General features: G+C 33.4%; 1 protein-coding gene across 2 annotated transcripts in view; it reads right to left on the bottom strand.

The window, feature by feature from the left end:
- LOC122009833 (ras-related protein RABC1-like) overlaps positions 1–22,525 on the bottom strand; it is a 31,607-nt gene that overhangs the window by 7,673 nt on the left and 1,409 nt on the right. Inside the window, exon 4 of one of the 2 annotated variants that reach the window (XM_042566140.1) lies at positions 21,113–21,178. The exons of the other annotated variant lie outside the window; for it this stretch is intronic. Within the exon in view, the coding sequence (XP_042422074.1) occupies positions 21,113–21,178 (66 nt within the window). The remainder of the gene's footprint in view (positions 1–21,112; positions 21,179–22,525) is intronic. 2 annotated transcript variants of the gene reach the window in all.

The following is a 22,525-nucleotide window of genomic DNA, read 5'->3' as shown; positions in this document are numbered from 1 at the left end:
CAGTTGACGCGTCTGGATATATAGCAGTTGCGAAACAATGTCGACGGCGATGGCGAAATAGCGTCGACGACGATTGCGAAACAATGTTGACAACAGTGGCGAAACAGCGTCAGCGACGGTGCCGAAACAACGTCAACGGCGATGGCAGTAGCGTAAGAAGGTAAGTTACCGCCTAAAGCACCGCCTTAGGCAAAGGCGATGTGGTTGATGCTCGCCTCCCACCTAGGTGGTTGTCTTGGCTGTCATTTAGAACACTGATATTTAGATAGCTTCTAAAAGAGATAAATTTAATTGATTAAGGGGTTGGAATCCCCAATAGTTTTTTCTTCAAACACTCGGCCATCTCTCCCGGAGTTCATTTCTATTTTCTTCCTACAAATAAAATATGACTATATGATACGCTAACTATTTGATAAACATCCCCGATATAAATCAAAATTTCATTATATATATATATATATATATATATATATATATACATCTTCGGTATTTCTACTTGTGAAGTACTAAACTCCCCTCAACTCCATGTCCCAATAAATAAAGTAGTAATAAGTTCTAAAGAACCAATTGATTAAGGATTAAATGTATAGTTTATTTGTTGATAACTTTGAGGTTACAAACATGACTATTGCTTTACAATTAGTTGTTTTTGCATTAATTGCAACTTTATCAATTTTACTAATTAGTGTATCCATTGTATTTGCTTATTCTGATAGTTGCTCAAGTAATAAAGATATTATGTTTTCGATACATCATATGCATTGGATTAATCTTTCTAGTAGTTATTCTTAATTCTTTCATATCTTAAACTAAACTTATTTTTTATTTCCCTGATCCAAAAATTGAAATCCTTCGATTTTGAAGTTCTAAGAAATTTACATTGTAAAGCCCATTAAGATTTAATCTGAATTCCCAAAAAATTATATTTTATCCAAAAAATTCTCTAGGCCTTTGTTGTTCTTCCGGTCAAGAATTGATTCCTCACAATCACTAACCAATATGTTTTTCTCTCATGTCTTTCTTCGTTCATGATTTGGTTAAATATTCTGGTGTCCTAGGCGTAGAGGAACCACACTAATCCATCCAAATTTGATGGTTAATCTCTACTGATGATACTGTAGAGGTCTTGCAAAAAAATAGATCGATATCGAAATGATAAAAAGCTTCAATATCGAAATGATAAAAAGCTTAACACCCCTTATTTGATATAACTTTTTCCATATTTAAAAATATTAAAGAGAAAAAATCAAAAGTGCAAAGGTTGTCATATTTAAAATCTCTATTATGGCGTCTCTTCTCTAACACTTCACACCTCATAACACGTTTTATTTCTTATAGATAGAGAGAAAAGTACTTGTACATCTTCTTAACTAGAGATAGCTAAAATGGCTAAGAAAAGGTTCCTTTTTGATAGTACTCTATGGAGCAGATCCAATAGAGATGGGGTGGGGCCTATAGCTCAGAGAATTAGAGCACATGGGTACAAACCACAATGTTGGGGGCTCAAATCCCTCCTCGCCCACAACCTTCCCTAAAGGGAAGGGTCTTTCACTCGAGTGGTAGAAAAATCATAATCACGATAGCGAATCTAAAATTATAAAACTTGGGTATAGTCTTTTGTTTAATGGAATGTCCTTACTTTTTTATTTTTTGTAAAAGATTTTACGATTACATATAGTAATAAAGTATGAAATCAGCATATTTTTATTTTACTCCCTATAACTCTTCCCTAGCCTAGCTTGAGCAAAATAGTGGAGCAAGTATAGAGGAAGGAGACTAAACAAAAACAAACGAATCCATTAAAATACCCTTCCCTTTATTGGAAAGAAACGGAGAATCCAAACAAGATAAATCAAACAAAGGAGATCCTAGTGGAAAAAATGTATCCTCTTAAAAAATATCTTATAACTTTTCTTTACAATTATAAGGCAGTGGAATCGTCCATCACGATATATAGAAAATAGTCAACTTGCATATTCTATACTAAATGAAATGTCACAATATTTTTTTATACATGTTTAAGTGATGAAAAATAATAATATTTTTTACATATCCACCTAGTTTATTGATTTTTTTCAAAAATGATAAAATGTAAAATTTCTTTGTACACAACAAAAAATTTTTCCCATTAAAACCTATATAATTATTGGGTTTCTACCAATGAGCAAAAAAAAAGTACAAGTTGAGTAATGAAAAAGTATCTCTTACTAAAGATATACTAGAAAAAAAAAGACCCCATTATGCACTGATGAAAATAAACAAGAATACTTACCAAAAACATATGATCCTCTTTTGAATGACGCATATCATTGAAAATTAAATAAATTTTATTCACATACCGCCATGAATCATTTAATTATTTCAAAAGAAAATTCCACAAAAATAATTTGGATAAATAAACTTCATGGACTATTTTCTATTTCTAATAATTACCAAGAATTTGAACATGAAAAAAATCCACTTAATGAAAAATCACCATGGAATTATATTATTAATTCGTTAACGTCAATTGATCAATTATCTTTTGAGTACATACCCAATTCTCATTTGAAAAAATCTTCTTTATTGGAAGAAGAAATAAAAAGAAATTCAGAAAATAAAGCAAAATCTTTGAAATCCGTATTCGATATAATTACAACCAATGGAGAAGAAATCATTGAAGAAGGAGAAGAAATCCTTAAAGAAAAAATCATTCAAAAAATTCCTCAACGGTTATACAAACTAACTGAAGAGTTAGAAGTACTAGCACAGGATGAAGATGAAGAAGATGAACATGAGCAACTAATGAAACAAGATTACATGCCCAAAGTAAAACAATTATTTGGAACACATTCCAAACATATATAAATTCTTTGCTTTTTTTTTTGGATCCAATAGAAAACATATTTTTTTTTCTCTTTTAAACAAGATCGATCAAAATATTAAGTCTATTTTTAGGAATTTTGCGAAGAAAAAACCAAAAACGGAATTAAAAATTGACGATTTTGAGAAAGAAAAGATGAAGAAAACTCTGAAGGCTCTCGATGAAAACGAGAAGAAGAGAGAAGAAGAAAATGAACGAATGGCAATAGCAGAAATTTGGGATAGCGTTATATTTGCTCAAGCAATAAGAAGTTTGATACTCCTGATCCACGCTTTTCTTAGAAAAAACATTATATTGCCTTCATTGATAATAGCTAAAAATGTTGGACGTATGTTATTATTCCAATACCCCGAGTGGTATGGGGATTTTAAGGACTGGAAGAGTGAAATGCATGTTAAATGTACGTATAATGGTATTCCACTATCAGAAACAGAATTTCCTCAAGATTGGTTAACAGATGGTATTCAGGTAAAAATGATCTTACTCTCAAAGACAAAACAATTATTTGGAACACATTCCAAGCATATGTAAATTCATAGATTTTTTTGAATCGAGTAGAAAACATATTCTTTTTCTCTTTTAAACAGGATGGATCAAAATATTAAGTCCATTTTTAGGAATTTTGCAAAGAAAACCCAAACATGGAATTAAAATTGACAATTTTGAAAAGATAATATGGAGAAAACTCTAAAGGCTCACAATGAAAACAAGAGAGAGAAAAATGAACGAATGGTAATTGCAAAAATATGGGATAGCATTATATTTGCTCAAGTAATAAGTTTGATACTCCTAATCCACATTTTTTTTAGAAAAAAAAAATCATTATACTGCCTTCACTTATAACAACTAAAATTGTTGGACATATGTTATTATCCAATACTGCAAGTGGTATGAGGATTTTAATGGGTCAGAATAAATCAAGTGGCTAAGCTAAAAAGTTTTGAAATTTCTAGTACATATATGTTGAAATCAACATTTTATGCTTGAGTCGTATGAGATGAAATTCTTATTTACAATTCTCCAATGAGAGTTTCTTTATTTTGGATTACCTATCTCAATAAAATATATGATTTGTTCAAGGAACGTCTAAAACTATCATCCTGCTCAATCCGATTGGGATGTCCCTCGCTCTGACATGTATTTTTTTGAGAAGTAGAACATGAAACTCATCATAGGTGTATGCAATACTTCCAAATGAAAGGGGAATTAATACATGTTCAATTATAAATACAAATTTATAATTCTACCAATACCTCATGAAAAAATAAACATTTTTTGTGGAAATTAGTTTTCATTTATTTATAGCATAACGAGATTGCATTTAAGCAAACAAATATAACACGGTTATAGAAGTCTATCTATCATATAAATGCTTTAAGAGGCTACATAATCATCGAGGTAAATAAGGGCCTAAAAGATCAAATAGAAGAATATATAGACAAGTAAAACCTTTATGAGTCCCAAAGTATTGCTTTAAGGAGATTCATCATTTAACAAGAGGCAGACAACTCAAAAATCTCATATTTTCATTTTATACAATTTTATCACAAGTAATTCTTAAAATGAAAGTAACAAAAAAAAAAAAAAATGAATCATTGGTCCTTAGTGGGAATAAAGAGTAATTCCTTGTTTGTATTCTTGCTCGAGTCAGATGATGAAAAATTATCATGTCCACTTCCTTTGGAAATACATCCATAAGAATTCACTTATCCTAATAACAAAGAAACCTAATCTAACCGAGTGTGTATTAAGATCTAAATTGGCTAAAGGGATGAAAATACTTACTATAGAGAACTCGCATGCCTAACAATCTTTTATATATTTTTCCAATAGTAATTCTAGGTACTATTGCATGTAATGTAGGCTTAACCCTTCTAGAACCATTAATGATTGGTGAACATGGGAAAATTGGCACTTCTTATTCAAATAATTCCGTATATTCCACATTAATAGTACATTTATTTCTTCACAAATATGATATTTATGGGCATTTCTGATAATATCAAACATTATTCTTATCTTGGCATTTGTAATTTTTGAAGTTTTAGCATCGATCAAGGAAGGACTAGAGAAACTATCTAATTATGAATCTGGTATATCACCCATAGGGGATGCTTGATTATAATTCCTAAGTGACCCACTAACACTAAGGGGAGCTGGATCCTGAGATTGTAGATTAGGGAGAGCTTTGTAGAGTAAACCCATTAACGTTTAGGTGACCCACTGACATTGAAGAGAGTTCGATCTCAAGTCCATGAATCTATGAGAGTAGTTGTCGAGAAGACCTCTTGGTATTTAGGTGGCCCATTGACGCTAAAAGAGAGCTCGATCTCGCAAATGTTGGTCAAGAAGAGCAATTATTCAATCAACCCTTTAATATTTAGGTGATCCATTAATGCTAAAGGAGAGCTCAATCCCGAGACATGGATCTAGGAGGGCAATTGTCAAGTCGATCCCTTAGCATTTAGGTGACCCATTGACGATAACGGGGGGCTCAATCTCGATCGTGAGACTGTAGATCAAGGAGAATAATTGTCGAGTCAACCCCTTAACGCTTATGTTACCCACTAATGTTACGAGGGATTTTGATTCCAAGGCCATGTAGAAGAGCAATTGTCAAGTCAATCTCTTAGCGTTTAAGCGACCCACTCAGGCTAGGAGGCTCGAACCTAAGATCATGGATCAAGGAATTTGATGAGATAAAACCACAAATTACATTTCTTATTAAAATGAAAAGTAAATTACATAAGAATCATGATTTAAAATCACAAACTGTGCCGAGATTTTAGTCCCAAATCAGAACGATACAATTTTAGTATCGTATCGTGTCGTGCCGATATGGTTTCAATATTTTTTTATTTATATATAGTAATTATTAGATAAATATGTTATATGTATAATTTAAAAATAAGTTGTATATTGATTTTATATAAATTCTTAATTATTGGATAACTTAATATGGTTAGAAAAATAATTAAATATTATTTTTAAAAATAAAATTAATTATTTATTCATTTAATTAATTATTAATTTAAATAATATATATTTTAAAAAGTAAAACAATATTAATTAAACAATAAAATAGTAAAAAAATAAAAAATTATAAAAAAATCATAATATAAATCTAATTTATTAAAAAATAAAATTTTTTAAAAATTTTAAATGAAATTTAAAATAATAAAAAAATAGCAAAATATAAATCTGAATTATTATAATTTTTTTAGAATTTTTAAATGAAATTTAAATATTTAAAAAATACATTTTCAAAATATTAATTAATAACATTAATTTTAAAAAATAATTTTAAATATATTTTTTATATATTTATTAAAATAATTTAATTAGGGTTTATAAAAGTCTATTAGAAATATCATGCATACCTTGGGAATTGCTTAAATTAATTAAATTAAAATTTTAATTTACTGACGAATCGCTGTGCAGGGGGATTGCGAGACGCTTCCGGCACCGCCAGACGCCCCCCGCAGCCGTCCACAACACGTGAAACTTCAGCACGTGAGGTGCCAGTTTCGCCTATGCGGCAAAACGGTAAAATATCATCTATGCTACCTGGCACGGAACGACATTTCACTTCATGAAAGAATTAAATAAAGGATAAAAAAAACACGTGAGACGCTTCCGACGCCGCCAGACGCCCCCCGCAGCCGTCCACAACACGCGAAACTTCAGCACGTGACGTGCCAGTTTCGCCTATGCGACAAAACGGTAAATACCATCTATGCTACCTGGCACGGAACGACATTTCACTTCATGAAAGAATTAAATAAAGGATAAAAAAAACACCTTGGCAGACCTAGTACATATAAAGAACACTCAACTATAGTAAGGGCACACAATGAAGGCATTCCAAGGCCATTTCAATGCCTTCCCGTGTGCATCTTTCGAATAGTATGCTCCTATTTGGGTCCAACATCCCAACTTCGCTGATCGGTTGCATCTTTCGTAAGTCTAGATTCCTAACCTAGGAGTAAAGCACAACTTGTTAGTTATAAACTCCACACATCCGACTGTAGGATTCCATCTTGGCAGATGTCCGTTGCCTAATTTCCTTTACGAGATCTAGGTCGAGGAGACGACACTCTAGATTAGTCATCATAAGTTGTATTTTGACTATTTTGATCCCAATTTCTATCGGTGACACGACCTCATTACCATATACTAAGTTAAATAGTCACCTCAATGGCAATGCGGGATGTCATGTGGACCAGTATGTTTAGTAACTCATTAACCAAGCTCCCCCTATGTGATCAAGCTTAGTCTTGAGACTTTGTACAATGTTGGTTGGTGATCTCGACTTGTCCATTACTTTTGGGATAGGTTTCCAAGGGGAATGCCCTCGATCTTGAGCTCCTCACTCTAGGCATCTTTTTTCCTTGAAAGTATCTCTTATTATCCGAGATCGGCTTCATGGTGCCTTTAACAACTGGGCAGGCCCTCTCATTTGAAGTGTCCTTTTCCATGGTTCGGCTAAAGTAGTTGCCAACAAAGTCTTTTTAACAAGAGCTCTACAACGAAGGTGATCTCCGCAACATCCTTTTGGATCTCTCATAACACCTACTTAGCTTCTTCAGGCCCCAAGCATCAAGGAGAGGTCAAGAGAAAAACCTCTCATATAAAATCCCATTAATGAGGGTGAATTTGAGTGCCCCTCTTGGAAGATTCCCCTCTTGAGTGGGGAGAGTATCAGCTTCAAGGAATGCTAGAATACATGCCATATCCTCCAGTCAAGCGCATCTATTCTCATAACAGGTCTAGCAAAGGTGGGGGTGGGGAGTAGATTTGCAACACTATATATGTATGATAGTTTCTTGAGCTGTCTAGCTCGTGAGTGCACAGTCGTGATTGCATTGACCATCCTTGCAAGTTCATCCACTTTGGTGCTCTTCTCGAGGGATTTGTTTGAGGAGAATCGCTTCCTTGGCTTTTTCATAGGCCTTAGCAAACCATTTCAACTTATCATTTTAGATCTCGTACGAACCATTTATTTGCGAAACCACCAACTGGAAGTGGGAGTGTGCAACCACATATATAAAAAGTGCAAGAGAAAATCTTGTAAAACCATTATCAACAATGAGTTACACAAATGTCATTTCCACATAGGCTCTTTCTAGGTTTAAGATAACTCCTAAACCAAACCTGATCTACCATAAGGTGGCATGGGTACATCAAACTTCTCTTTCAATGACAAAGGTCATACAGAGATGAGTCCATATAAGGACAATATATAATGCAATGTTCTTCCTGTGTGGATTTACAATCTCTCTGTTAATAAGGGCAAGAAAATACCAACTTTTTCAAGCACAATGGCTAAAATGTATATTAATACCCAGCCTAGCCTAGCTTAGCCAACCAAAGTCCAAATCATGTCGTCTATCAACCAAGACTAAGCCTCCTCCACCTTCTCACGAAATCTCAATTTGAAGAAGGAAAACAACTAGTAAGTTACTTCTGTTGAAATCGAGGAGATTTTAGTCGAGTTCCAAGACATAGTGAAGAATTATCGAACGAACTTCTACCTATGCATACAATCTAACATGCCATAGATCTGCCAAGGGTCGTAATTGCCTAACCTACCACATTATGGTATAAATTCCTAGAGCGTTTTGAACTATATAAGCAAGTCAAAAGTCCAAGGACTTTTATTGAAAAATTTTGTTTAGGAAACCATGAATCTTTATATTATCCCTACCTTATTTACCCCGAAAAAAGATACTTCTGAGAAAATGTGTGGATGCTCATGTCATTAACAAGATCACAATTAAGTATAGATTTCCATATCATGTCCTGACGACATTTTTTTTTTTTTTTTTAGATAAGGGTCTTGACGATATGTTTGAGTTGATAGCAGGAGCCTGTTGATTCTCTAAATTTGTGGTAGAAAACTACCTTTATGATGCAAGATCATAAAACCATGTATAGGAAAATCCCTTGTGGTATACTTTGTTGGCATTCTGATCAATATTGTAACACGCAATGACCATATCACGACACAACACCCACCTAAAGCACATTTCCCTCATTCAAGAGATCCTTAGGACAGAAAAACTATTTTCCAATCTCAATAAGTATTTTTCCTGCAATGCCAAGTTTTATTCCTTAGTTCATCTCTAAAGGGGGTATTTTGATAGATAAAAAGATTATGGTAATCAATGAATGGTTCGAGTCGCATACCCTTTAAGAAGCTGAAACCTTTCATAGTTTATCGACCTTCGATCATCATTCTATTAATGACTTTAGAAGTATCATGGCTCTCATAATATGATTTTTGAAGAAAGAGACATTCTAATGGATCTACCTTTAAGACGCTGGAACCTTTCATAGTTTATCGACCTTCGATCATCATTCTATTAATGACTTTAGAAGTATCATGGCTCTCATAATATGATTTTTGAAGAAAGAGACATTCTAATGGATTAGATCCGCCTTGGCAGCCTTTAGGGAGGTTAAAAAAAGGAAGACCCTCAACATTCTAAACCATTTGAGGTGTCTGGTGATGAGTAACGTATTGGGGGCACAAACCAAGAAGGGCACTGATTGCCTTCTTTAGGGAACAACTTAATGAGACACAATGTTATTCCACCCTCGGTAGAGTTTTACGTTAATATTCAAGCTTTAATACATTGACATTATTAGCTGCTACTCCACAGGTTTATTCTTCATTCGGACAATAAAGTGTTGTGGTTCATTAAGTCTCAAAAGATGTTAAGTGTTCCTCTGTGTGGACACTTTTGATCTAAAACATTGTCTTAGAGTGAACAACAAGCCAATTGATGCACATTGTCTTAGAGTGAACAACAAGCCAATTGATGCACTAAGTCATGTCGCCATATTACACACTACGAACAAAATTGTAGTAGGATTTAACTCTCTTAAAGACAAGTATGTCACTTGTTTCCTTTCAGGATGTCTAAAATAGGAACCATTGCGATTCAATTTTATTAGCGTCACTACAACACGATATTGCATGAATTGTATTGCAATGTCACACATTAGCCAACAAAGACAACTAGGCAAAACACCAAGATTGTACAGCTATACCCCATGGATAGACATTAATATGAACTTTGTATCAGGATTACCTTTAGACCAACCAAAGCCATGACTCAATTTTAGCATTTGTAAATCATTTTTAACAAATGGTGCATTTCATTCCATGCAATAAAACAAATGATGCAATACAAATAGTCAAATTGTTCCGTAGAGAAATTGTTCACTTGCATAGGCTAGCCACATCTATAGTGTCATATGAGAATGTGAAATTTGTCAACCATTTTTGGAAAACCTTATAGAAATTATTTAGAATCAAGTTAAATTTTCATCTGCAAATCAGTGGTTAGTATGAGGTAATTTACTCCAATTTAGAAAATTTTTAAGGTGTTTAGTAGATGAAAATTAGGGATGTAAACGAGTCGAGTCGAACTGAACAGTATTAGGCTCGAGCTCGACTCGTTTAAGTTATATTCGGGCTCGAGCTCGAATCGAACTTTTATTACAAGGCTTGAGCTCGGCTCGATTTGGAATTATCAAACTCGCGAACAGTTCAAGCTCGGGCTTGTTTTCGGGCTCATTTTAGAGCTCGTTTTAAAGCTCATTTTAAGGTTCATTGTAGAACTCGTTTTTTGGCTCGTTTTAGAGCTTGTTTTTTGGCTCGTTTTAGAGCTTGTTTTTTGACTCGTTTTTTGGCTCGTGAGCCTACAAACAAACATGTTCGCGAGCTCACGAGCCGAATATCCTTAAGCTCGAGCTCGGCTCGATAAAACTGTCGAGCTCGAAATCGAGCTCGAGCTCGGCTTGATAAGATAAACGAACGAACTCGAACAAGCTTTTTATCGAACCGAGCTCCAAATAACTCGCGAACCGTTTGGTTCATTTACATCTCTAGTGAAAATAGATATTTGGTATTTAACCTTGCAACCATTTACCCAATTTACTTTCAACAATTCGACAAATTGATCTCCCCATCGTAGTCAATTCAAAATCATAAATTAGTCAAAGCTTGTCAAACTATATGCCTATTCCTTACCTACCACTTCCCATTTTGAATGAGCTAACAATTTTACTAATCGCATCAGAAAGATTTATGCACAAAACTTACTTCATTAATAATTTTAGATAGCCTTTCATTTTGCACAAAACTTGATGCAATCAATATACAAATTGCAATGAAGGAAAGACAATGTGAATGCAATCAGGCCCTAAGTGAAGGTTTTAATGTTTGGCAAAGAGTTCAAGTTAGGAGATCTATTGTATTTGATACATGTATTGAGTCATGAAGGATTTGGTAAATATACACGTGGAGACAACTTAGCGCAACTGAGGTCGGTGGAAACCCAATGGCTCGAGGTAAGTATCGAAGAATGGTACGGAACATCCGAGGTACTACAAGATGAGAAGCATCGGACTGCAACCATGTTTGTGAAGACGGACTAGGTAGGTAGTGTGAGGGATGGCACATGGAACAAATCGAGGGCTCGAGTGCATTTGAGAGACGAGAAGCCTCAAAAGAGAGAGAGGGCTTTGGGGTAAAGGAGCTATAAGGTAAATTCTTAGTGAGTTGAAAGTTGAGAGGCATGTGCCACAAAGAGAGTAGATCTCAATTTAGGTGGATTAGAATGGTCCTAGTTGATGATCCAGTCGACTTAGAATGCATCAGCCAGCAAATAGAATGCTTATGTTTAGGCCTGAGTTGAGTCGGCTATTGAGTTGATCAATGACAGTGGTTGAGTTGACCCAGCAATGAACTCAATCAGATCAATGAATATAATATTTATGTTTGTGGCTAAGTGGACTGAGGAGATAACTCATTTGACTAAAGTTGCACCAAGATAGTTGAAAACGTTCATTTATGAGAAAAAACTACATAATAATAGTTGAATGGCTTAATGTCTAGCTAATCAGCATTAGCATAGTTGAACGATCAAGTCTAGCTTAAAGCATTGGAGGCTTATAAAAGGGGAGCAATTGATGATGTTTCAAGCTAATGTTCATTGTCACATTCTTGTTGCTCTAAGTTCATTGCAAACCCTTCTTTTCCAAATTGTAAACCTCAATTGTAACACCTTGAAAAGCTTGTTGGAAAGCTTGTATGAGATTTCTCCACTACCAAAGGAAGTCTGAGAATGAGAAAATATAAAAGGTTTTCGGGACTGATTTGCTAAAGGATCATAGGTCATGGAGTAGAAACAAAGGTTTCCAATCATGTTAAATAGTGTTAGTCTGTTTTACTTTTGTTTTTTCAATTCCGGTACATATTGTCTGTGTGCTAACATCACAGGAAGAATAGCTATTCAACGCCCATGACCTCTAGATCACACGACAATAATTTTACCCATGACCTCTATGAGGAATAAAAGGCTATTAGTTTGGAAAAAAGTCATTTTAAAAAAATTGTCAAAGTTATACATAAGCAATTTAAACAAGTATAAAATAAGGTATAAAGAAGTTATGAACATAGTAAAGTTTTAAGTCAAAAGCTATAAATTGATAATATAGAATCTGAGAACAAAGAGAAATATATTTACAAACTTTTAAACGCACAAAAGTTGAAAATCAAAAGCTTATTGGTGATGATAATGGAATCGAGAATAGATGGAAAACTTATTTTTACAAAATGTAATGAGCATTGTACATAACAATTAATTTTGGAGAGAAAATTATAAAAGATCTAAGAATCATATATTTGTTCAAAATATTTAATCAAGTGAGATTAAAAGGCATTTGGTTAATAAGAATAATTGCTTTACCCTCGTGAATTCTCATAGAATAAATTTATTTGCAAAACCTTGAATATAAATTTGCTTGGAATTGTGATTCTCTATTCCTCCAAGAATAGTTATTCCATACTCTATTTAAAGAATGGCTATTACTTATCTATTTCATTCTTCAAGAAATACATGCTTCTCTAATTAACCTCAAAAATTAAATATTATTGTTACATATCATAATTTTTAGTTTGTTTGAATTTTTAAGTGCAATTTTATTTAAATTGTAGCCACTGAATAAGTTGAACCAAATCAAAATATTAACTTTACAGAGGTTAGACTGAGATTCTTCAAAGTCTATTATGTAGGTGTCATGGCCATGGTTGTGTGGGTTTAAATTAGGATGTTTGGGACTCAATGTAACTGGGTTTAGGACTGAACCAAAGTTGCTCTGGGTTTGATCTGATTTAATCATATTTTTCAATTCAATAGGAATTAAGGATACTTATTTAAACTCATCTCCTCTTCCTTCTCACCATAGATCAAACTCTCAAAGTTTCTCTCCTTCCTCTTCCACTCCCCAATCCTTCTTGTTACTTGCATCATAGTCAAATCCACCCAAGAGAGGGGGCAAAGCTGAAACTGATTAGTCACACCGTCTTCTTGACTGGCAACCATCTCTAGGGCTTCTATCGCCATAAATTGAGCTCACCACACCCTGACCCCACTGTATCACTTGCCTAGATCCCGTCGGGGTGTCATGCATTGAAGTGGTAGGCCACAACAGAGCCTTCTCTATCATTGGTGCTAGTTCCCTCCTCGTCAATCTCTTGATTACACCAGCTCATATGTCAAGATCACGTGACATTGTCGATCAGTGATTTCAACTTCGGCCAACCCTAGGTAGTGGGTTTCCCTCTCTGCTCTCTTCCTCTTTTGGTCTCCTTATGCTTCAATGTTGTCCTCTTGAGTAAACCGATGATCGGATCTTGGGAGTAGTGAGTGGTGGTGGCTACCTTTGACAGTGGTGAATCAAGTTGAGTTGCTGATGTGTCCTTAATTTGGAGCAGGCCAAACTTTTTCCCTTCAATTTCCTTTGCTCATGAGCAACCGATACCTACAAATTAGGGATTCCCACCTGCTACTTCTTCCAGTTTGGAATTGAACTGATCAAGGTAAGGATTTTGGATCTTGCCCAAGTTGGCTGTGATCAAGGTTAACAATCGGAACTTAGAACTTGACCTCTCTTTTTGCTTTTGTGATTGATTCCAGCAATACATCTAGGATTGGTGTTAGCTTCATCTGGATTAGAACAGTGGTAAGAATATTAAGGGTGGATGTCATGATTCCTTTTGCCTGTGATTCTCTACATTAATTGTTGCTAGTGATTCTGATATTGAGTTGGCATCTTGATGGTGGGTAATCCTGTTTTTGAATAATCTGAAATTTTAGGAAGGGGAGTCCGATTTTTGTAAATAATCTGGGATTTTAGGATATTGTTATCTATGGTTAGGAAGTTTTGCTTTAACCTGGGGATTGTATAATTGGATTAGGATCCAATTTAATGGTTTATGATAACGTTGAATTTTTTAGGCTTACTATTGTTAGTGTAATCATGGATTCTTCTTAAGTTCTGTGATCGTTGATGTAGAAGTTCATTTAGGACGAGCCCCTTGATCTTGGTTAGCCTCTCTGATCATTTCTACAAATGTGGGTAAATTTAAAACATGATGTTCTAGCTACTCGTCTGTTATATTTTTCTTTAAAATTGCTTCACCTTCTATGTCCACATTGATTATATTCCATTATTACATGCTTTCTTACATATGTACTTCAACCTTGAATCCATCTTTAATACATGATTAAACTAGTGCAATTTATTAAATTTTGATTTAGGTCATTCAATCCTAAAGTAGCTTCAATTTGTAAACCTTAAAAGAGAATAAATGGCTATTATAAATGGCAAAACAAAGACTAACTCTGATCCAGGCCCCTAGCAAACCAGCCAGCATGTGTTACGTGTGGTTAGCTTTGCATGCATCACTATATTGTTTTTCCTATCACCGGTGTGATCTTCAACCCATGTGTATGACGCTACATGTACCCTATAGACCTCGCTTAGTGATTGACTTCTTTTGTAAACCTACTAGCATAAAATAAATATTCAAATGTGCTAAATAAGTGATACAAGGTAAAACAAAGTAAGGCTAAATGCTAAATGAGAAAAATACCCTTATTATCCTTTTAAATCATAATGCACATAACTTCTATTTAGCCCATTCACAATTTTGCATGCTCTCTATATTTATTTAGCCTCCATATTTGTAGGAAGAGAAATACAAGAGATATTAGCCAATTTCAATCGAAGTTAGATTTGTGCTCAAAATTAGTTTGGTTGTTCAATGTTTTAAATTAGTTATATGTTCCCTTAATAGCATTTCTTTTTCACACTGTTGATGTGTCTCCTCATACGAGCCGATTCTTTCCTCATAGTGTATTGATACACTTCTTTTATATTTAACATTTTTCTACTTGGACCTGAAATTGAATATTCTAGTTTAACAAATTAGTCAAATACATATATAAGTTTGTTGGGATTACATAGTTATCTTTTGTGCATTACAGCATTCATATATAAGTTTGTTGGGATTACATAGTTATCTTTTGTGCATTACAGCATTCCATTGTACCTGCAATTGTAGCCTTCTAGCAAATTGTCACTAGGAGGGGTTACTCCTTGCACATGGAGTCCTACCCTGAGTCTTGACAATTATGCATAAGCAAAGCAAAACAAACAAGCCAAATGAGTCAATGGGACTAATCGAGCAAGTCGATCACACCAAGCGAGTTGAGTGAACCAACCTAACCAGGCACGTTAAGTAAACCCAATAGGACAATTCATGAACTAACCAAGCACACTGAGTCATGCAAACCACACACACTAAGTGAGCCATGTGGAACAAGTGGACTAATTGACCTAAGCGAAATGAGCAGACAAAGTAGCTTGAGCATATCAGGTAGGCCGAATGAACCAAACAGGTTGAACAAACCACATAGCATAGTTGTTAAAATTAGAATCAAAAAGCCAAAGAGTCCAATTATTAATAAGTTGAATCAAATTAGTAGGATTGACAAAATTAAAATCGTAGGAAAAAAATAAAAAAGTGAGCAAGGTATAATAAAATTATATTATACTACAACAAATATTTTAAAATCTTAGAAAGAATATCTATGTCATTATACGTGTAATTATAATAATAGAACACATATCATTTATTAATATAAAATTAATGAAAAACAAAAATAGATTATAACCAATGATAAAATCCTATTTTCGAACATAAATTAACTAATAATAAAATAGGATATTAAATTTTTTAAATTTGTTATAACTTTATATCTAATGTTATAAGATTTAAGTCAAATTCTAACTACATTTGAATAAACTTTTAGTTGGAAGGACTAAGCAATTTATTATATATCTAATGGTGACTCTCAAGTTGTGGCAATTTAAGAGGGGTAACCAAGGCTCACTTCTTCCCATGTGAGTTTTCTAAGAATCTTGCTCTGATTAAAGGGAAGGCTAATTTAGTTCTTAAAGTCATTTCAATATGACTAAATTTAACTCGACTTCATCTATTTTCATCTCAATTTGATGGATTCTATCAATTTTTTTAAAATAATCTAAGTTCACTTCAAACTCAATTTTAACACAATTCAAATTAAAACTCAAAATCAATAAAGTCATCTCCACAATTATAGAATTTCCATATTTAAAAATTTAGAATGGGCGAAATGCTAAGAAAATTAAAACTATTTTTTGAAAATATATTTCAAAACTTATAAATATATTTTTCTTAAAAAGATTTTCAAAATTCTGATTGATGATTGATTGGGTGTATGATATATTATTATTGATCACCACCTAAGTCTTTAGATTTTAAAGTTAACCATGACCCTTAGACATATATAGGCATGCCTTCATTGTGGGTAACAAGGATATTCAAAAGAATGTCTGGTTAAAGGGAGGACACTATATTGAAATATATATTTTTTAAATAGATTCAAAATAAAATCCTTTTGAAAAATCCTTTTTTTCTTCAAAAAGAATTTTGAAAAGTTTTGACTTCAAAATATTCTCCTTTAAACGTAGTTCAAGCATTCTCTTTTAGAAACATATTCTTCAAAATCATACTTTTGGAAGCATTTTGCAAAATCATAGTTTGAAATATACTTTAAAAAATTCTTTGAAAAGGATGCTTGATAAAAAAATTTTGCAAATCTTTTTGAAAATTATTTTTCCTTGACAAATATTTTTGAAAATCACTCTTACAAAATTACTTTAAAAAATTATTTTGGAAGCATCTTGTTTTTGAAAAAATATTGACTCTTGAAATATCTATTTTAAAAATATTCTTGAAAGATTTTACTTAGTAAATTATTTGAAAATTCCTTGAAAACATTTTTGAAATTAGCTTAGAAATATTTTTTCAAAAGTATCTTGAAAATATTTGAAAATGATATTGCAAAATGCTTGAAAATTTCTTCAAAAGAATTTTTGAAATTATGAACAACTGTTTTTCAAAATATATTTTATTCATGTTCATTTTAAAATCCATATCTTTTAGAAGTTTCAAATTCACACTTTTCAAGCTATTTTGTTTCTAAAGTTCATTACTTGTTGTTCATGTTTTCCCTATTTTTGATGTGTGTCAAAAGAGGAGACATAGTGAATACAGAGGGAGTTGTTTAACTCGAGGGGAGAGTTAAATACTTGTTTACTTATTTTTGCATATATTAACTTAACTGTGAACCTTAATTGTCAAACATAAAAATGGGGAGATTGTTGGTGTCGAACATGAGTTTTGATGTTGTCAAAGGTTCAAGTTAAGTCTTGTTATGATCTAACAAGTTGACTGAGTGTGCAGACTGTTTAGTCAACCTGGAGAAAGTCTTAGCAGATTGTGGAAGCCAGGCAGAAAGTCCAAGTGGGTCGAGAGGACCCGACACTTGATAGGGAAGTTCGATAGGTCTAGAAGATTGTAGATCGAGGGAAAGTCATGGTGAGCCAATCTGATGCTAAGCAATAAAGCTCAAACAGGTCTGGAGGATCAATATTTGGCAGGTAGGTTGAGGTAAGCAACTGGAGGGAGCGAGAGTGAGGTCGTGTTCCGAAAAGGAACAAACCCAGATCAAGATAGTTACTGTCTATTACTACTCATGCATCTTATTACTGTGCTAACCTTTGTTTTGCAGGGAATTGCCTAACTCTGTTTTGCAGGGAACGACTTGATCGGTCGACCAAACACAGAGATCGGTCGACCAAACACAGCTAACTCAAACCAGAGACTAGTTCAGACTAAAGCAGAGTAGAGTCTGATCGAAGCCTGGTCGATCAATCGAACCAGAGGATCGGTCGACCGAACCTCAATGATATGGCACAGATCAGATCGATCAGAAGCAAAGATTGAAGCATGGATAATCGATCGACAGAACCAGGGATCGGTCGACTGAACAATCATTACATTAAAGGCACATTAATGAAGAATCTCGACGGATGGGGAAAGTTCACTGTTCGGTCAACCGGACAAGGTGATCGATCGACCGAACTATTAAATGTCATCAATGCCTGAAGATCGTATCTCAGCGAAGAAGGAAGGGAGTGAGTTCAATCGACCGAACCCAAGGGTCGATCGACTGAACAATAACGATTCTTATAAAAGTGGAGCTCGAGGTCCGAGGCTGAGTATCTGTTTCCTGTTGATTCGTGCTACTACTACATCTACATAAGCAAGCTACTGCTCCCAGAAGTGTCGACAAACTGCATCTTTATTCTTCTGTCAATATAATTTTTATTAGCTTGCATTATACTTATTTTCTAGTAAGATTGTAGGTTGTTACTATCTTACATCTTTTATTGTATGAATTGCTTCTTTCCGAAGGTTTCGGAAAGAAGGATTATAGTAAATTGCCCAATGGTGCAATCAAGGATTGCAGGTCTGAGTAGGAGTCGACCTAGGCTCCGAACCAAGTAACTGAAACGTGTATTTCATTTCCGCTACACTGCTCTTGTTTTTTTTACTTTACGAAAAGAAAGAGTTTTTAACGTGCGATATTCCCCCCCCCCCCCCCCCCCCCCTTCTATCACTTTCTATCGATCCTTCACCATCTATATTCTCTTCCATAGGCTAAATCAAAGAATATTTATATTTTATTCCTTGTTTGTTCTAATCATACATTAAAATCTCGTGCGCATTTCGTTCCGCTCACGAACCAACACACGTTGTACGCTGACCGGTGACGCATCTGGACACATCGCACAGGCCGAAATATAGTGGAGGTCAGTGACGATTTTAATTTAATTAAATAACTTATGTTAATAACTTTAATTAACTCCAATTGAGATAATTTAGATAGGCTTAATTAACGCCTAATAAAATTATTCCATTAATTTAATAAATACATATTTAAAATATATATATATTTTTTATTTTTAAATATTTAGATTAAATTTTTTATTTTTAGTTAATATATTTTATATTTAAAAAATATTGAAACTATGTCGGCATGGCATGATACGGTACCCAAACCGTATCATTCTGATCTAAAACTGAAATCTCGGCTCGAGATTTTAACCTATGGTTCTAATTTCTGCAATAGTTATTTTATTAATTTTAAATGCACCATTAAAGCAAAAAAAAAAAAAGGTAGCTAAAAGTCTAGATACGAATAATAATTTTATTGAAGTTTGGAAGCATTTAGGAGATCAAAGTGTAATTTATTAAAAATAAAATTATTAAATAGAATTTTGAGAATCAAGATGTCCAAAAATAAAAGAAAAGTTATTCTTTACCTATAAATAAGAATAAGGTTGATAAGTAATTTTGTTATAATTATAGAGTTTAATTTAATAAATCATGTTATGAAACTCTAGGAATGATTTATTAATTGAAGAGTAAGAGATAATAACAATTTCAAAAAATCAATTTGGTATCATGATTAGACAAGTTTGGAAGATCATATGTTATTTTCTTATAAGAAAAATGTATAAAAAGTCAATAATAGTCTTCAAACAACTATCGTACAAATGTAGAAAAAGTCAATAATAGTCTTCAAAAAAACTACAATGGTGAGTGATGATATAGTGGTGAGCTTCAGAGAAAACTTGAATATCTAGAATAATTATATTGATATGATAAAGTATATGTATCATAATGGTATTTCAACTATTAGAGCTACTAGGAAGGTGACAAATAATTTTCTATATTTTTAAGTTTACATTAACAATCAACTCTAAGCCTCAATATTTTTATATTAGTATTAAATGCACAAACTAATCATATTTAACATAAGCTCCCTTAGTGTATTTTTTGTAAATGCTATTATGTTACTTGATAAGTGTGATTAAACTAAATTTGAAGGTTGAATTGTGAACAAATGCATTAGAAAAAGAAAGCTTTTGAGATAAGAAGAGGAAAAACTTGTAATGTCAATAACAAGAAAAAAATGATGGAATAGTTAAGATGGATAATCATCAAATCCCCATTAGTCTTGGTGTCTTGAAAAATATAAGGATATAATTAAAACGATAATTAAAAGGATATAGAAAAGATGTTAAATAAGAGCAGGTTTTAGAGACTTGTGTGATCATCCCACTTAGGTTGAAAGAAAATGTTATAAGAATGTAGTATGATTCACTATACTTTATGGATCAGAGTGTGAGTGCTAGGTTATTAAGAAGGACAACATACTAGATGTATTAAACAAAAAAAAAAAATACTAGGATGTGTGAAATTAAAAGTCAAATAGATATATATATATATATATATATATATATATATATATATATATATATATATATATATTCAAGAGCAATCCTTGGTATTAATCCAATAGATAATAAAATGAGAAAAATAGATTCGCATAAAATGAACTAATTCAAAGATGACCAATATGTTCTCTAGCAAGGTTGAATCTATTAAAGTGAAAGATACAACAGGGGTAGATAGAGAACCAAGAAAATACTAGTCAATATAATAAAAATAATTTAATTAATTTGAATGCTACTAGTAAAATTTTGTTGTATAGCGCACAATGAAGGGATAAAATCATGTAACTCACCCTAAATGCTTGGCACAAATACAAATTGGTCGGTCGAAAGGAAGAATGTATTTTTCTATCTTTTTCAGCTTCATCTCTCTCTTATGAGCTGTAACTTTAGAAATCTTACACTTTACCATTGAAAACAATGGCATAAGGTGTAAAGCTAGAATAATTGTTAAAAGGGCATAGTTGTTAGTAGCAAGTGCCATGGATGCATTCCCACTTTCACAATTTACTCATTACAAAAAGAAATCCATAGAAATTATGTGCAGAAGAATCCTAAGACTTTCTAAAAAGCCCAGAAATTGGCAGAAGAAAATATGTCAGATCAAATTGATCACTTAGTAGATTCTTTAACAGCCAACAATATTAAAGAATATAACAAGAAAAATAGAATATATAATTGCTAATACAGATTAAGAAGTACCCATGATGATTCCTTGTGCTCCTCTGTAATATGAACTTGTTAAGGTTCTGAATCTTTCCTGCCCAGCTATGCAAGAGATGGCTTTTAAGTTCCAAGTCATAACTCACAACATATTTAAAAAAGAAATATTCTACATTAAAAAGTAAGAAATTCATATCATATGACGCTTTCAAATACCTAAGCCTTGTTCCCCTTATACACCAGTGATAATTGGAAAACAAAAATGATCTTCTAAATAATAACAAGAAAAACTTCACTATTTTCTTGCTCTGCAGAGAAAATAAAACACTTTTCATTAAAATTCAGGCTGATGTTTGAATTTGGTTCTCTAAGTTTTACCTTTATTAGGTGTGTAGAAAAAAGTTTAAGATTAATTGACAATAAACTAGAGAAGTCATACAATTGATTGCCTCAGAACTCAGTTAGGGAACAAAGGAATCCAAGTTAGGAACAGAGCAGTTAAGTTGTAATTAGGTTGAAAAGAATTCACTTGAAGTGAACTCAATTCAGCCATGATAGGTGGCATGGAGTGAAATGTCGTTTCCTGTCGGGCGCCACGAACGGTATTTACCGTTCTACCGCACGGGCAAAACCGGCACCTCACGCGCTGAAGTTTCACGTGGCGCGGACGGCTACAAGGGATCGCGAGGGGAGTCCGACAACGCCGGATGTCCAATAATTAAGAATTTATATAAAATCAATATACATCTTATTTTAAAATTATACACAATAAACATATTTATCTAATAATTACTATATATAAATAAAAAAAATACAATAACTATATCGGCACGGCACGATACGATCCCGAACCCATATCGTTCCAGTCTAAGACCGAAACCTCGACACGGATCGAGATTTTAAACATGATAGGTGGTACCAATTGATGTGGGGTTCAATTTACCCAAGTTGTAGAGGTTTGGCTGAGTTGATCTAGCTTGCTTTTGTGATGAAGAGATGGATCTAAGAGAAAAGCTATGGGCTGGTGGTAGAAGTCCGAATTGGGGGGTTCGAGTAGCCGTGGGTCAAGTGAAGAAAAGGCTTGAAAAAGGACAAGATGGAGACAAAGAATCCTTTATTGAAGTTAGTTCTCTAGCTACCCTAAGCCTTCCTTTAAGTTCCTAAATGATTGACATTGCCCCTCTTTATAGGCTTTGGGAGCGAGCACCTAATAAATGATGCCCTGGTATGCATCACACTAGTAAATTATCCAGCTATTATACATTACATCAACTCCTCCCATCTTGAATGTCTCACTCTTTTGATCAATTCTTCACTCATCCAAATACTTAACTGAATGGCATATACAGGTGTGTCTTTTAGTGGTGGCAGAATTAGTGAGGTTTTTACCCACATTAAATAGTTAAGTCCTGAACAACCACTGACTTTGTGCAATCTACATCATACTTAACT

The sequence above is a fragment of the Zingiber officinale genome, chromosome 8A, assembly GCF_018446385.1.
Source record: "Zingiber officinale cultivar Zhangliang chromosome 8A, Zo_v1.1, whole genome shotgun sequence".
Taxonomy (NCBI): domain Eukaryota; kingdom Viridiplantae; phylum Streptophyta; class Magnoliopsida; order Zingiberales; family Zingiberaceae; genus Zingiber; species Zingiber officinale.
The sequence above is the reverse complement of the archived record's forward strand: the minus strand, read 5'-3'. Positions and strand labels throughout refer to the sequence as shown.